Source organism: Punica granatum, chromosome 4 (genome assembly GCF_007655135.1).
Source record: "Punica granatum isolate Tunisia-2019 chromosome 4, ASM765513v2, whole genome shotgun sequence".
Classification (NCBI taxonomy): Eukaryota; Viridiplantae; Streptophyta; class Magnoliopsida; order Myrtales; family Lythraceae; genus Punica; species Punica granatum.
In genome coordinates, this window is record NC_045130.1 from 12,242,774 (window position 1) to 12,258,555 (window position 15,782).

Sequence of the window (15,782 nt, forward strand, 5' to 3'; positions counted from 1 at the left end):
CAAACTTAAGCTTGTCTGACTACTACAAGTGATAAAGGCAGTAAAATCCACTTCAATAGATGAGATTTTCCACCGGGAAAACAGGATTCAATACGTGCTGATCTGATTGCTTTCAGTCGAGCCAAACTGACTGACGAGTCCTGAACTATATCACTGTTTCGATCTTCAATGAACCAAAAGTCGACAAGAGTGAGAATTACAAGCTGGCGCTTCTAAATAAAAGCCACAAATGATTCAAGAGAATGATAAGAAACTGCTCATTCGCTCGATAACAGTCTCCTATATATGCTTCTGTGCCTCTAGTGCACTTCCTTGTTCCGTTACCATCACGAAATCATTCCCATCAAGAGAGAAGCTGATTTTGAGTTCATACTGCAACAAGGTCGGGGGTTTCTGATTCAATGGACAACAAGGCCGTGTGCACTTTGTCTGCCCAGTTGTCGAGTCGATCACGCAAGGATTTGATCTGTGGAATCCCCAAAACTCTAGGTTGTACCCAAGAGACATGTACTGTTCCATCTACTTGATCGATTATGCCCTCAATCAGATGAACCTGCATTGAGATTGCAAATATTGAATGAGCATCTTTTAAATAACAGGAGCACAGAATTTCTCTAATTGAATCAGTAACAGAGCCAAGAAGAGGACATCGACCAATTCATTTCAAAAAGGTTAATCAATAAGCTCAAGACTCACAGAAAGGCTCTTCATGAGTAGATGCTCAACATCCTTAATAGAAAGTTTGGCGCGTTGTGCAATGACATCTAATGGAATTGTCCGATCTTCAGATGGACGGCTGCAAATTGTAGTACAATATTTGAGCCATTGAACACTCGAAGATTTTTAACAAACACCAGAATTAATAAACGGAGAAAAAGAAATAATACTACCTGAATATTATTTCCATGAGGCAGAGAATGTTGATCTTTTCTAAGAGCTGCTTCTCATTCTCGACCAAACCAGGTTGCGCATTAAGAGCAGCATTATGTATATGACATAGTTCTTGGTAACGAACTGAATCACCAGCATTGAAGGCCTGAAGAATGTGGTACATCCACTCAACCTTTGTCCCCAGCAGACTCTCAATCTACCAATAGTTTGAAGCAATCAAATATTATTTTAAAACCATCGGCAAACATTATAGCAAGTCTAATTTTCAAAAAGAAGTTAGATATGCTGACGGAAACACAGAATCCCAACATCTGTTTCCGAGACACCAACAGATTGCCAACCATTACCCTAAGAATGCCTGTAAGATGCCCAAGAATATTTTCGGACAATAAAAAATCAATAGGGATAGCTAAACGGCACTTTCCATTACAGAAGCCCTTGATTTTCCCAATGTATCGTGAAAAACCTACTTTGGAAGTCATCTTCTCCATATACATTAGAATCAATACAAAACAAAAAAGTTCATGAAACTAGAAAAGGGGCCAACAAATATGTCCATTTAGCATCAATTCACAAATAGCGCTTAGCATTATGAGTTGCTCACCATGGAAAATCTACATCCTATTCTGAATAACCGGCAAGATATATCATACAGCCAAATAACATGAGTTCAAGGAAAAATACATTAAAATTTAGATAAACGCTCAAGAAAAGTTCAGGAAACACAAAACTATAGATCTATGGAACACTTACAATAGGATGCGCCAGCAGTTCGCCAAAGTTGTAAATGTTGTCTCCAAGCAACGCAGAAAGGGACAAATCAAATGCCAGATCCTACAGCGGGGCATAAGACTTCAGAATTGTAACATCATGCACAATAAAAGGGCAAGTCCATGGACTACAAGTATAGCAACATGAATAATAATAGCTTATCAGTTGCATCATGCAGTCATCCAAAAGGAGTTAAAGAGGCATCTAATGCTTTTCCTGGACTATGAAGTTTGAAATGAGTGCTCCTTTGAGTACATTGAGAATGAGGGGAAAAAGAACTGCAGCTGCAGCAAGGTTGCTGAACATCTTCTAGACAAAGATTAATTTCTTATGAACTATGAAATGGAAGAACTTCACAAAGTCCAGTGGATTTCTGAGTGCTCATACCTGCTTAAATGAATCTGACAAGGACTCCACTGAAGTGTATGCTAAATAGAGAAGAGCATTTCTATAAAACTCAGCATACTCCTTGTGTACTTTATGATACTGAGATGAAACCCAGTAGTAGCTTGCATAAACTGAGGGATCAATGTCTGTCATACTGTCAAGGGTACTCTTTCCTTCTTCCAATAGCTTTTTGCATTCCTTTCGATCCTCATCAAGTTTGAACATAGCGATCTGCATCTTAATACAGAGGATAGGTTCCTCTATGCGCTGTTCTTTGGTAGAGAGAAGCTTCTCAATGACTCCTTCAAGATAAGTAACTGCAGCTTTTTTCTCCGAATATTGTCGGGAAACTACCACAGCAAACTGGGCCAGCTTGAGGAGATTAATTTTGGTTTCAAAGTCCGTAATGAAATTATGGTACAACTGTATCAATAAATCACCAGCCTGGTATTCAACACAAACAGAAATAAGAGTCACGTAATGTTACAAAAATGAAAAAAAAGCGGTTTATTAATTTATAATTTAAAACGCACTGATCACAGCAAAAGAAAGTACACTGCTGTGACAAGATTGCAAATTAAGTTGCAGTGATCGGACCAATCTATTATTTTACTTTTTGATTACAAAATATTGATCCCAATTGTTGGCTCACCTTATCATCGCCATCTACCATGTCATTAGGCTAAGAAAAATTGCCAGCTTTTAGTAGAGAATAGAGAATGGGATTTCATCCATTACACCAACATTCTTCCAACTTCAAAGCAAATTTCACCCTACACTACAGTACAAATTTTTCCTCTCTGATTTAAGCTACGAAGGTGGCATATCCACAAAGTCAAGAAACATAGAAACTTCATATATCACTCTTGTTATCCATTTATATGTGCTTCCATTTTATTCACAAATTTCTCCCCGTAATGCAGCAATATGAACCAATTTATTGAAGAGATTGACTGCCTTGAAGTGAATTGAACCAGCAAAATGTACTTGAATCATGCCTTCCAACAGCAACATGAACCAGGAACCGGAGGTTGGCATATGTAGTATTTTCCAAACAGGGGATCGACGAGAAAGCTGAAAGTCCATTCCTTTTCTTAGGCACAATGATCACACTCTTAAAGCAAAAAATTATTCCTCCAGATTTCAAAATTATTTTTTTAACTATCTGCAAAGTTGCGAGTTTCTCCCACAATTGGTCAAAACAAGAACTGATCACCGGCTTCTTAATATCTCAACGACCCTAACACTCATGAAAGGATAAGCCACATAAAGACACCTAGTAGAGCTAGCAATTCAGTACAGTTTCGTGCTCTCACAGCGACAGGCAATCCTAGCTGACGTCTGCTGAACGTATGCATAACATTTAGTCCATTCCGCTCATTCTAGCGGATAATCGATACAGCAATCATCCTCTATCCTACTGGGTGAGTTTGACTAACCTGGGAAACGGCCTGAGCGACGAACTGCTCGAGCTTGAGGGAGAGCTGGTGCCAGAGCTTCTTCTGGTAGAGATCCCCCATAGCGCTGTACCATTCCGCCATCTCCGGATTCGAGCTCCGGAGCGACTCCAGGTACTGCAGAGCCGCCATTGATGCTGCTTCGGTTGCTAGAGCGAAGAAGCTTTGTCACAGTTTCAAACAGCGCGGATTTTCGAAGAAGAAGAAGAAGAAGAAGAGAAATGCGGTCTGCCTCTGTCTTGACGAGAAAGAAAAGAATGCGAAGGCGTTTGTTTGTTTCTGTTCAAGGGGCATGGCTTTTCGGTAATTTCGCATTGGCGGGGACGGGGATTCGGGTCGGGTTTTCTGACGATTGTTTCGTGTCGGATCGGGCTGTTTGGATTTGGATCGTCATAATGGGCTCAGGCCCAGTGCTTTTCTCCAGTGACATTTTTTTTTATTATTATATGATGTTCGCAAAATGTTGTTCAAATCTATTTATATATATTATATTAAAGTTGTCTTCCCGAGCCCGAGCGACAAGAGGCCTCCATTCGAGCGAGGAGAGCATGCCGTATAAGCATTTTCAACAAATCTTTAGCTCATGATCGTCGAGACATCTCCATTATTAATAATACCTCAATTTTTATACTATAAAATAAATGAATTAATTGCAATTTTTACATTTAATTTTTTTTACTTTGTCTCTCCTCTTATACGTGCACCAAACGCCAGTCTTTCTCTCTTCCTCTTGGTTTTCAGTTACTCCTCCATCTTACTTTTGTTATACTCTTTTAAGTGTACGTCTATTTTAAGTTGTTGAACTCTTTTCCTCGATCTCCAATGTCAAATTATTGTCTTTTTAACTTCTCAAGCTCTTCATACATAATGACATGCTAAAATAATTAGAACTAAAATGCATAATCATTTTACGGGCTTCTTTTTTAAGTGAAGGGACACTAGAGACGATGTTGCTGGCGTCTTGATGGCAAATTGAGGCGTGCAGTCCAAGGAGAATTATCTTATTGTCAAATCCGTCATTGTAGTATGCTCTCTTCTGAACGATAATTTACTTTTTATGCGAATATGTGTATATTCATCTATTTGAGACGTCCGGTTTCTATTATGTATTTTAGACATACTTTCATTATGTGTTTTGTACTTTATATTGAGAAATACTCTGATATTGAACATGGAAGGCATCCGATTTTTATTAGAGAATCTGTTTATATATCGTTTCCCCACATATATAGAGAACTTTAAGTTAGGCTCTTGGTCTTACGACCATTTATAAAGAAGAACTGTTTAGAACATATTATTAGTTCGTGAATAATTGACTTTATGAAATTTATCCATTAAATACGCATTAAATTTTGAGAAAATCCCATAAATTTTGAAAATATTTCGTGATTATATTTCTAAAATATAATGCATAAAATAATAAATTAAAATATATAATTACAAAGGCCCGCGCAAGCAAGCTGGTAATTATTAATCAATTCTATATATAAACTGCATTGCTAAAAGGGTGTGACAGGATGCAAGAGGAAAACTACTATTCGGACATCATGGGCAAAATAGTTTCTAGCAAGAAATGATTGGGAATAATAAATACTTTATAGTTCGGACAAAAGGAGGTATGGCAGAAACTGAAATTTGATTTCGTAACCGCAGGATCTCGCTCACTGGTAGGCCGAGTATCTTGAGTAGGGTACGCTACAAAGAACGGACTGCAGAAATTGGGGTATCTAGAAAAGGGTGTAGGAGATTATTCAGCCGTGTTTGTGTATAGATTAATTAAGCAAGTCCCAAGTGTAATATTAGTGCCATGATTATTTGACTCGCGAGTCGAATTGTGGAATCGTATAATTCTACATTTCACAGGGGACTAGCGATTTTGATTTCACCCCGAGAATCGAAATCTTAGAATTGTGATAGGATCGCGTCCAAAGTCATAGAATCGGTGCGATTCTACCAATTCTACACCAGGCTCAAAACTAAAAATTGGACCAAGTCCAGTTATTCGGCCTATAGAGCAGTCTGACTGGATTTTTTTTTCCTCTTCTATTGATCGACAAATGAATGGAGAATCGACTCCTGACTTCTGAGCTTTATTGAAGTCTCGATTCTCAAAGAAAGAAAAGAATTTAGCCCTAGCATTTCCCATTGCTCAAATCTTGCATTCTCTTGCTGAAATTGCCTTCATCTCCCGCTCAAATTGCTAATTATAATCGTCGTCCTTCCTCATTCGGTTGAAATTGACGATTGTAATCGTTGTCCTTCGAGCATTGCTGTGTGCTAATGTCTGCATTGATCTCTCCGTTGCTGCTCCGCTGTATGTTGATGATGTTGGTGTTGGCGATGAAGATTTGGATGATATTTGATCTGTTTATTCATCCTATGTTATGTTGTTAGCTTTTTATTTCTATTTTGAGATTTTAAGTTACGATCTGTGATTTAGTTTCTATATATATTTTTTTAATTACAGGTAAAATCTTACGATTCAAGATTTAATTCTACGATTCACGATTTTACGATCCTCGACCTATTTTAGTTAGAATTGCGATTCTAACTACCTTGATTAGTGTAGCGTTGAGCTTCAAGTATGCTTTGTACTGGAAAGGGAAGGGGCCTGAAAATAGTAATCAATCGACAAGTATACATGGTGCTTGCTCCCTTAAAAAAAAAAAAAACCTTCAGAGAAAGGAACACAATGATTTTTCAATAGATTGTGGAGCTCGTGCGTGCAAGGATTCTTCTTTCTCCGACTTCTCTCGAATAGGAAAAATTCTACGGTGTAATCATATATTTTATTAAGAATTAAAATTAATCTAATTTACTAATAATCTAAGTAAATATTTTCTAATTCTGTATGATTTACTTCATTACAAGTAATTTAGCAGAAACCTAGCCCTGTTTGATTTCTAAATCCGATTTTAGGATTTTAACTCTACTCACTACACAATAAAAATCAACAACACAATTATTACTTTTCTATTTTTCTTCAATTTTTTAACCATTCAATTCAATTTTTAATAATAAATTCTCTCAAATCTCAACTATTCATTACTTTTTTACACTTTTTTTTTTCATAATTCAATATCACAATCATTACAAACCAATTAAAATTAAAATTCAACTCAACTCAACTCTAAAATCATTGGTTTGTAATGATTGTGATATTGAATTATGAAAAAAAAGTGTAAAAAAGTAATGAATAGTTAAAAAAAAGTAATGATTATATTGTTGAATTGTATAAAAAGTAATGAATAGTTGATAAAATTTATTATTAAAAATTGAATTGAATGATTAAAAAATTGAAGAAAAATAGAAAAGAAATAATTATGTTGTTGATTTTTGTTGTGTAGTGAGTAAAGTTAAAGTTATAGTTAAAATCTTAAAATCGAATTTAGAAATCAAACAGTAATTTACTCCAAGTAAATTAATTTACTCGAGAATATGTGTAATTTACTCGAAGTTTAGCCATTTTACGGTACAATCTTTTTAAAGTGATTGCAATCTGCACTTTCTCCCCAACGAGCCATAGGATGTCTTCTTTCTGATTCATTCAAGTTGAGAGAGTTTATTTATTCGTTTTTTTTTTTGACTTAATGTAGTGGAAGTAGAAATTTAAATAAAGACACATAGATAGTTTCATTGACTAATGTTAACTCAAAATTTTTGAATTCCTAAGTGAACGTGTGTGTGCCACAACATTATACGGCCCCTTTTTCTTATGCAATTCTTTGTAGAATGTGAGATATTCCGTTATTTCTTTTGAACTTTAAACTGTTGTAAATGTTTTTCTGAAGTTTGAGTAATATAATACACTGTTTTTTTTTTGGTTGGAAGTAATACAATACTCTGCACTTGAATTTTTATGACTATGAACCCATACATATATACACAAATAGGTGACGTGGAGTAAAAATCCTCTTTAATCATGTTGCTTGCTCTTTTTTTTTTTTAATGGTGAAGATAAGTCAAAAGTGCAAGCTACCGAAAATTTTGTCATGGAAGTTTTTTGAATTAAACTTTCATGTTTCATCAGTTCTTCTTTCAAAGGAGCCAAGTGCCGAGGCCAATGAGAGAGCATCACGTCTCACGTCACTGCTTGTCGAATTACCGTTGATAACTTTTTTTAGTTAAATAATTTATTCTTTTTTTTAAAGAAACTTCTTATTTTCTATAATAACTAAATACTTATTTAATACTAAGAAACTTTATTTTTGATATAACGACGTATTATTTTGTAAGAAACTCGGTAATTTGATATAGCCAAACGCATATTTTGAATAATCACATCTCTAATATTACCGTTACTTGCAAAATCAAACATATCTCGAGCCTGCCAAATTTTTAAAATGCACACAATGCAAACACATATTTAAATGATTACCACTTGTTATTTGTGAAAGCTGAAGTTGCAGTTTTATGGTTAATTAATTAATTAATGGTGGGGGGGTATGGTATGGGTTTTTAAAATGATGGTGTGTTGCAATATAGAATAATGATAACTTAAGATTAGAGAGAGAGGGCAGCGACCAAACCCACCAAAAGCAAACCTACTGAAACCATACACACATAAATAACGTACATTAATTCCCACGACATCATTACAAGTGTGCCGATATGGAATCATTGTCTTCCCTTCCTTTCCTCCTTTTCCCTCATTAATTTGTTACGTCCAAATCAAGTAAATGAAAATTTCATCATCCCATCGAAGCTCAAACTCCCCTATATAATCCCACCTCAATTCGATTCATCAAATATACACAGCAGAAAGCTAATTAATCGATTATAAGCTTTCATTAAAGGATGGTGCGATTGATTGCGGTCCTCACGGTCCTCACTCTCCTCTTCATCTTCACCTCGTCTATCTCAGCTCGTTCTGGATCTATTGCCGACCATCACGGTGTTCATCATCATCACCGGGGCAGGAATCACGCTACCAGCAGGCTGCACAGGAGCAGCTGGCATAAGAAGAAGCCGTGGACGAATCATGGCCGTCGTGAAGGTCACAGTCCTCGGAAACACTTTGGCAATGGAGTTCCAAAGCATCCGCTTCAAGTGCTCAAGTTGCCCCTATAGCTCTTTTCGGTACGGTGTCTCCTTATGCGATGTCGAACCGCTGCTCATGTAATGTTCAAAGCTTCCACCAAGTAGGAGTAGCAGTCGTGTATTAGTTCATAGGTCTCCATTTCTGCAGTTTGAAAGAACTGCTTATATGTTTGCGCGTGGAAAGGATGGAAATGATGATGACTGAATCTTAATGAATCGAAACAATATGTAATTGAAAGAACCTATTTTAAAATTTTCGTTACATGCATGATTAAATTACTTTGAAGAATTTTGAATATCAAGAACTTCTTATTCCTCAAGAAAACTCTCGATTGCTTTGATATCGTACAAATAACTTGGACACTTGAACGACTATGCATCGAATCGAATATAAAGAAAACAGAGGTATAGTCCATGTAACAGAAGTGAAAAAATCATTTCAATGAGGAGCTGATAGTTCTTATTTTCGAATGCACGGTGGCTTCACGACGTTGCGCTTTATCTTTTATATATTATAATATAATGATTGGATAGCCATTGGACAGCTCGGTGTTGAGTTTCTTCACTTTATCGCCTTAGAGCTCGAAGAAGCACTGGTTGCCCTCGTCTTATAAAAACTAAAATGGAGAAAATTTTGTGTCATTCCTCAATATCAACTACAGAAGAATACAAAAGAAAAAAAAGAATTCTATCCATATGTTAACTGTCATTCCTCAAAATCTACAGAAAGGCGGATGAAACTGGAATTTCTAATCCAGTTTGATGGGGTCACTTCTAATCCCCATATATAATCCAATATGCCTCTTCTGGTTTATTCCATTGAGCTTGTCCATACAGCTTTGTTGAATCTATAGATGAAGTGCGGCTGGCTAATCCCTCAGGCCTTCTTGTTTGAAGTGAGGAAAATGATCAGCACCCGAAAAGCTTTATAGTTACTAACCAAGAGAGCCTCTCTTGAAGAGTCCTAAACCTTGTTTGCCCTTAAAATTGATCCTGCAGAATCGGTACAGGGCGAATGAGTCTTCTGCATAGTCTATTATACAGTTAATAAGTATTCCCTGCATGGTTTTACTGTGACGCACTAAGCCGACTGTATTGAGTTAATGGTGAAGGTCTTCAACTTTTGGATGCACTGAGAATTCATTTTTTACTGAACAAATGTGAGCAAAAGAGCATACGGTGATTGATGGTGTAATTAAGTTCTCCATCCTTGGTAAAAGAGAGATGCGTCTGATACCCCTGTTTTGTCTAAAGTTGCATTGTCAAGTGGCTTTTGTTTAAAATGGCGTTGGTAACCGAAGAAAGACGGTAAATGATATACTTTTTCAGCGATTCAATACATATCTGCAGTTCTTTCAGCAACTAACTTTATAATTCAATTATTATTGGATTAACACTTGACGCTTGGATACAAATCACGAGTGCATATTCTCTCGTAACTTTCATTGCAAGATATCCATTGAAATATCCCCATCTAAGATATTACATAATCCCCTCATATACAGGATATTCTGGAAATGATCTGCAAGCCTCATTTGTGAAGAAGCTGCTGTGATGCCCATAGGAGAGCTCAGCGCAAATATCCTGAAAGTGAAGGCAAATCAGGTAGCTATAGTCTACCTAGATCAGTCATTTGCACTATTTATTTGTACCTTAGCGAAGATAATTCCATTCTCTCTCTCTCTCTCTCTCTCTCTCTCTCTGTTTTTTTTTTCAATTTGGAAAGGGGAGAAAGAAATTTTTTCTGGACTCTGGTGAAGAAAATCCAGATTTAGTCTTGTTGGCAAGTTTCTTATGAAACTTTTGTTGCAGATGGACCACAGTCCATTGAGAAAAGTTTGAAAGTAATCGTGTGAGTGAAAGACCATATAGGATATCGAAAAGTTTCCTTGTTATTTGTTTTCTGTATGTAAGGCAGCTGAATTTGGTGACTACTGAAATAATCATCTCTGAATCAAAACATTATAAATCCAATTAGTAAATGTGTGTTCTCATTATGTCAGAGAGACAAATGTTCTGGTCGCAAAGCAGTCTGTTACTGCCTAATTGTCAAAGAAGATGGTACCGAATGGGGCGAGGTTGAGAATTGAGCGGTGCCATAGCCTTCTTGACTAACTTAAGGCTTGGAATGATTTGGGGAAAATGACAGTTCGGACAAAAACAACGGGACTTTTCATGGAAGTAGCACGACTCTCTGATCGAATCCGCTCAAGCTCTTACAGATGTTATGCCGTGTCCTTATAATGCTAGCGGACGTTCACAATTTGGTTTCCTTAAGCATGCATTCATCTTCCACTTCTGCATCACGAGGATTATAGTATATCATGGGCATTTTGGCATGCAAGTATACACACTTGTACGATGCTCAATATGTCATCTGATTTTCTCAATAGGTTATCTTGCAGATTTTCGTATCTGTCTAGAGTAACTTCGTTGTAGCGCTGAAGGTGATATTCAAGGAATAAATATAGAAGCATCAAATTCATCATCAGTTGAGGGGAGAGATGGAGATTCGGGACCAGTCTTAGGCACCCTAACAAACTACGCCTCTATCGCTGGTTTCACGATAGTGACCGGGGTTTCTTGATACTTGAGTACGCTCATCACTACTAGAAATTCTGGATTTTCCAACGGAAGGATCCGTCAGGAATGCCATCGGAAAACTAATTTCCGATGGAAGGAGGCCATCGGGAAAGGGGCGTAGGAAAAGCCTCTGGTGGCCTTTTTGACATCCCGGTTTGTCGGAAATTTTTTCCAATGGCCATATCCGTCGGAGATCCCAACAGCCATGCCCAGAAACTTCAAGGCAATGCTGCTGCGTAGACGATACCGACCAAGATTGGAGAGGGAAATCTCGTATTCGGTCCCGAGAATTAAAGCTTGGATTCTTCAGCCTTGTGATTGTCTGGTCTCTCTTTTTCAGAGAACGATTGTCTAGTGTCTTTCAGTTTGTTTCAGAGTCAGCCTGTGTGTCATTTACGGTCATTTCAATAATGTCTTCGGCTAATATATATATGGCCTGCTATAAAGGCTATATGGAATGCCAAAGACTTTGGTTGTAATAAAAAATAAAAATACAAACTTTATTATCTATTTTGAACTTTATAATAAAGAGTCACCTAAAATTTTACAGTTTTCCTTTTGCATCGCGGTTTTGTTCAAGGTTCATTTTGGACTACGAAGAGAAAAAAAATTGTCATGCAAATGTCGAAGAGCATCGAACCCTGGAAAATTATTCAATTGAAAAGGAAAAAGAAAAAAAATGGGGACTGTCTGGGTGTTGGGACTTTCTGGTTTTCGCTGTTGGTGGAGTTTAATCCTCGGGAAGGCGACAGAGGCGGTAGGGAAGACTTTTTCCATTTTTTTTTTCCATTCTAATTCCATTTTGCGATTCGAGTCCCATACCAAACAGCCCACAAGGCCCCTCGATTTGTTTTCAATGATTATTTTGCCCCATATAGACAATCTATTTATAAGTCACCTGGATGAGTCGAGGGGGAGAGTAAGACTAGGGGTGCAAGTAAAGCCCAAAAAACCGAAATAGCCAAACCTATTCGGACCGAAATACTTGAACATGAAAAACCGAATACACCTTTTTTGGTTGAAAAGAACATACCCAAAAAAATAGGGACCAATCACAAAACCTGACCATATCTAAATCCGCCTGAATAATATACATCTTTTAAAATATATATATATATATATATATTTCAAATTATATTTTATAATTTTTAATTTCCAGACCCAAATACTTATCGTTCTTCTTTTCAGACTCCATATTTTATTTCTATCGTTCTACTGCTCTTCCACCCGACAGCTCCACCATGAAACCTCAAAGCCTAACTCCCCAATCATTGAGGGTTTGTTTGGCAAATGAGCATGGTTCAACTCTGCTCTGTTTAACTTGCATAAAAACAAAATTGGCCGCTACATGCATCTGGAGCAGTGGGTCCCAGATCTGCTGGTTAGTTTGACTAGTGGATATAGATATGTATTTATTTTTTTTGGCCCTTGTCGGTGTCAAGCCAGAGAGCCGTTGAATGGAGTAAAGACAGTCCGCTCCTCTTCATCCCCTCATCCTTCCTGCATCGACCCCTTCTTCCTTCTGAGCTTTGTGCGCATAGCCTACGACCGAAATCGAAGAAATTTCTTTGTTCTCCTCGGTCGGAAACTGTCCGTTTACTGATTTGATTTTACAAATTTCACCGATTATTACGGACTTATGAACGCTGTTCTCTGCAAACAGGCTGTTCGTCCGTGATCTTGCCCCTGTGCATCTTTGGTGCGAAGAACAGTGAAAAGCACGAGCTGTGCAGGACTGATTCGCGAAGGACGTCATCTCTGTCACCGGCTGCCAGAGATTCCTGACTTTCGTCGCTGTCGGGGGCCCCTCCAGTTCGCTGGTCTCCACCAGGGTTGGGGTTTAAGAAGCCCAGGAAGTTGTTGTTTTGGAGAGGCATCGACAGTGAGGTAATTCTTCTGATCTCTATCTCGATTAATGATTTCTGATTGCAAGACTTGGTGGAATTTCGACGATTGCTGTCTGCTTAGCAAGACGTCCTTGGTCATCTGGTGCCCTTGCCCTGTTATCGTAAGGTCGCCTACCTGTGTCAATCTCATAGATCTGTTCTTCATCAGAATGAATGAGCCTTGTTTGTTGTCCTTTCCGGAATAGGCCAAAGTTATCAGCTTGTTCTTCCTGATCTGTTAACAGAATGTTTCCATGTTGTTGTGGGTTTATGGTTCGGACTATCTGTGCTTGTCTTCCTTGTATGGTCAGTTAATTTCACTGCTTCTAATGTGGTTGCGCTACTATGCGTTGATGCCATGGTGGTCTTTCAGAATTTTTGGCTCCTACAAGGTTGCCATCTTACTGTGCTTTCTGTGATAACTGGAAGATGCATGTTATTTGCATTTCAAGAAGGAAAAGACTGACTAAGTTTGGTGTTGCATACTGTTGTTTATCGCAACTGATAGATCATTGTTAGGTGCATTGTTAGATAATTGTTATTCTGGACCAAGTGCATGCATTATGGCACCTAAAGGCGAAAATATCATCATCGACTGGAGTGATGAAATGGAGTTCGCTTTCATAAACATAATGCTCGAGAAGCTGAGAAGAGCACACAGTACAACATGGAAGAAAACTACTTGGAAGGAGATTACAGCTGAGATGGTAAATCTATTTCCCGAACAACAGCTGTGTTTGCAGAAGGTAAAGGACAAGCATCAGAGAATGAAGACCAATTTCACCCGATTCTCTGAAATAGTTAGGCATACAGGCGTTGGGTGGGATGCAGATACAAACACCATCACAGCCGACCAAGATGTTTGGGATATGTTTGCAAAGGTACATTCTCATAAATTGTTTGTTCGGCTTCTAAGGTTGTTTTGAATGAATTGTCACTGATCTTTATTGAGTCATGTCGTACTTCATTGTATAGAAGAACAGGGCATACAAGGCATTTCGGAGCAAGGGCTGCAACCACTACGATTTGCAGAAGCAACTCTTTAGTTCTTCAGTGGCTACCGGTGCTCTTCGCATCTCCTCGACCGATCCACCTCCAACGTTAGAAGAAGAACGCCGATTAAATGAGGAATTCTTATCTAGGGGGAAGGGGAAGGGGAAACAACATGTCGACCTCGAAGAAGGCTCCGACGACAGTGACGACCTCGTCCAACTTCAGGCAGAGCCCATGATAACCGAGTCTCGACGTAGAGCGCCGAAAAGACGTCTAAGCAAGAGTTCACAAATGCAGGAATGCATGGACCTGTTCAGGGAGAGTTACACGAAGCCGCAGCCACAGAACACCCCACCGTCGGCAAAGAGAAGCAATTCGGTAACGAGCCCTGAGAAACCTGAGAAGAATAGCATCGGGGAAGCCCTCGAGGAGTTGGCAAAATTGAAATCGAGAATCCCTCACTCCCTGTATGTGAAAGCCGCCAATGCCCTCCTTGATCCGGGAGCACGGAGGCTTTTCATGTGGTTCAAGGAGGACGACCGACATGAATGGATAATGCAGCTTCCTTATACTTGAAGAATCTGTGAACCCATTTTAATTTTTATTTGGCTATCTGACTATGGTTTTTTAATAATGACTGAACTCTTGTTTGTTTTGTGTGTTTTGTTTTGTTGATGATTTTCTGTTTGCAATTCAATGATTATGATTAATGTGTTTCACTGTTAACGAAGTGTTCGTGATCTTATGTCCACACCGACAGACGATCATTTGTCAAACAGCATGTCTTGTAATGCGTCGTCTTCGGGCTATGCCAATAACTCTATTAACGATGATCCAGACAGTAGGCGACGGACGTTCTTCTACTTGATGATGCAATATGATCAGCTCGATGATCCCGTTCCACGTAACAGGCCTTGTAGAAATTCAGCACTTCAAGGAAGACAGTACATTGTTGAACTACTAGGGAGTGATGTTCGGTGTTTCGAAAGTTTCATAATGGAACCTTACGTGTTTAGAAATCTATGCGACACACTTCGATTGCGGTGTGGCATCACAGATACCAGTAGAGGTATCACAGTGGAAGAGCAAGTCGGTATGTTCTTGTTAGTTATTTCCCACAGTATGCGATTTTCAATGGTGGCGGAAAGGTTCCAACACTCGAAGGAGACGGTGTCACGATTTATCAAAAAAATTGCACGCGGAATACAACAATTATCCCAAGATTTTATAATACCGCGGAACGTTTCTGTCCAGCCGGAAATTGAAAATGATGAAAGGTGGCGTTTCTTTAGGGTATGTTTTCTGCTAATTTCATACTATATAAAACTGTTTTCGGCATACTATGTTCGGTACATATAATTATGCGTTTGTTATGCAGCATTGTATTGGAGCTATCGATGGAACCCATGTCACTGCATGCGTGCCACAGGCGAACAGAGTACCTTATCGCGATCGAAATGCCGAGATATCTCAAAATGTATTGGCTGCTTGTTCACACGACATGATGTTTACATACGTGATGACGGGTTGGGAGGGTTCCGCACACGATTCACGAATATTTTTCGAAGCTGCGTCAGTGGAAGGTTTTCCAGCACCGCGTGGTCGTGAGTATTTGCTTATACATGCGACAATTTTCTATGAAATTACAACTCTAATTTAATTAATTGTAATTTTCCTTATGTTCTTTGCAGAACAATATTATGTTGTTGATGCAGGATTTCCAAATATACCAGGATATTTGGCTCCGTATAAGGGGGAACGGTACCACCAGAGT

At 38.4% G+C, this 15,782-nt stretch overlaps 2 protein-coding genes across 2 annotated transcripts; one reads left to right on the forward strand and one right to left on the reverse strand.

Moving 5' to 3' along the window:
• Positions 1 to 34: 34 nt before the first annotated feature.
• Positions 35 to 3,775, reverse strand: LOC116203339 (26S proteasome non-ATPase regulatory subunit 13 homolog B-like). The gene is made up of 6 exons (XM_031535029.1): positions 3,489 to 3,775; positions 2,050 to 2,493; positions 1,645 to 1,725; positions 891 to 1,087; positions 697 to 796; positions 35 to 553 (listed from the first exon to the last, which is right to left on the reverse strand). Exons 1-6 carry the CDS (start codon positions 3,636 to 3,638, stop codon positions 368 to 370), a joined length of 1,158 nt encoding a protein of 385 aa, XP_031390889.1. The 5' UTR covers positions 3,639 to 3,775; the 3' UTR covers positions 35 to 367.
• A 9,715-nt stretch (positions 3,776 to 13,490) lies between these two features.
• Positions 13,491 to 14,584, forward strand: LOC116204123 (uncharacterized protein At2g29880-like). Its single transcript, XM_031536203.1, has 2 exons — positions 13,491 to 13,896; positions 13,991 to 14,584. The coding sequence occupies exons 1-2, from the start codon at positions 13,579 to 13,581 to the stop codon at positions 14,582 to 14,584; spliced, it is 912 nt and encodes a 303-aa protein (XP_031392063.1). The 5' UTR covers positions 13,491 to 13,578.
• Positions 14,585 to 15,782: the final 1,198 nt, after the last annotated feature.

Coding starts and splice junctions, on each gene's coding strand:
- LOC116203339 (XM_031535029.1), bottom strand. CDS start 3,638: ATGGCGGCTCTGCAGTACCTGGAGTCGCTCCGGAGCTCGAATCCGGAG. Junction 797..890: donor CTCATGGAAATAATATTCAG/GTAGTATTATTT, acceptor TACAATTTGCAG/CCGTCCATCTGAAGATCGGA. Junction 554..696: donor TACTCATGAAGAGCCTTTCT/GTGAGTCTTGAG, acceptor ATCTCAATGCAG/GTTCATCTGATTGAGGGCAT.
- LOC116204123 (XM_031536203.1), top strand. CDS start 13,579: ATGGCACCTAAAGGCGAAAATATCATCATCGACTGGAGTGATGAAATG. Junction 13,897..13,990: donor TTTGGGATATGTTTGCAAAG/GTACATTCTCAT, acceptor TTCATTGTATAG/AAGAACAGGGCATACAAGGC.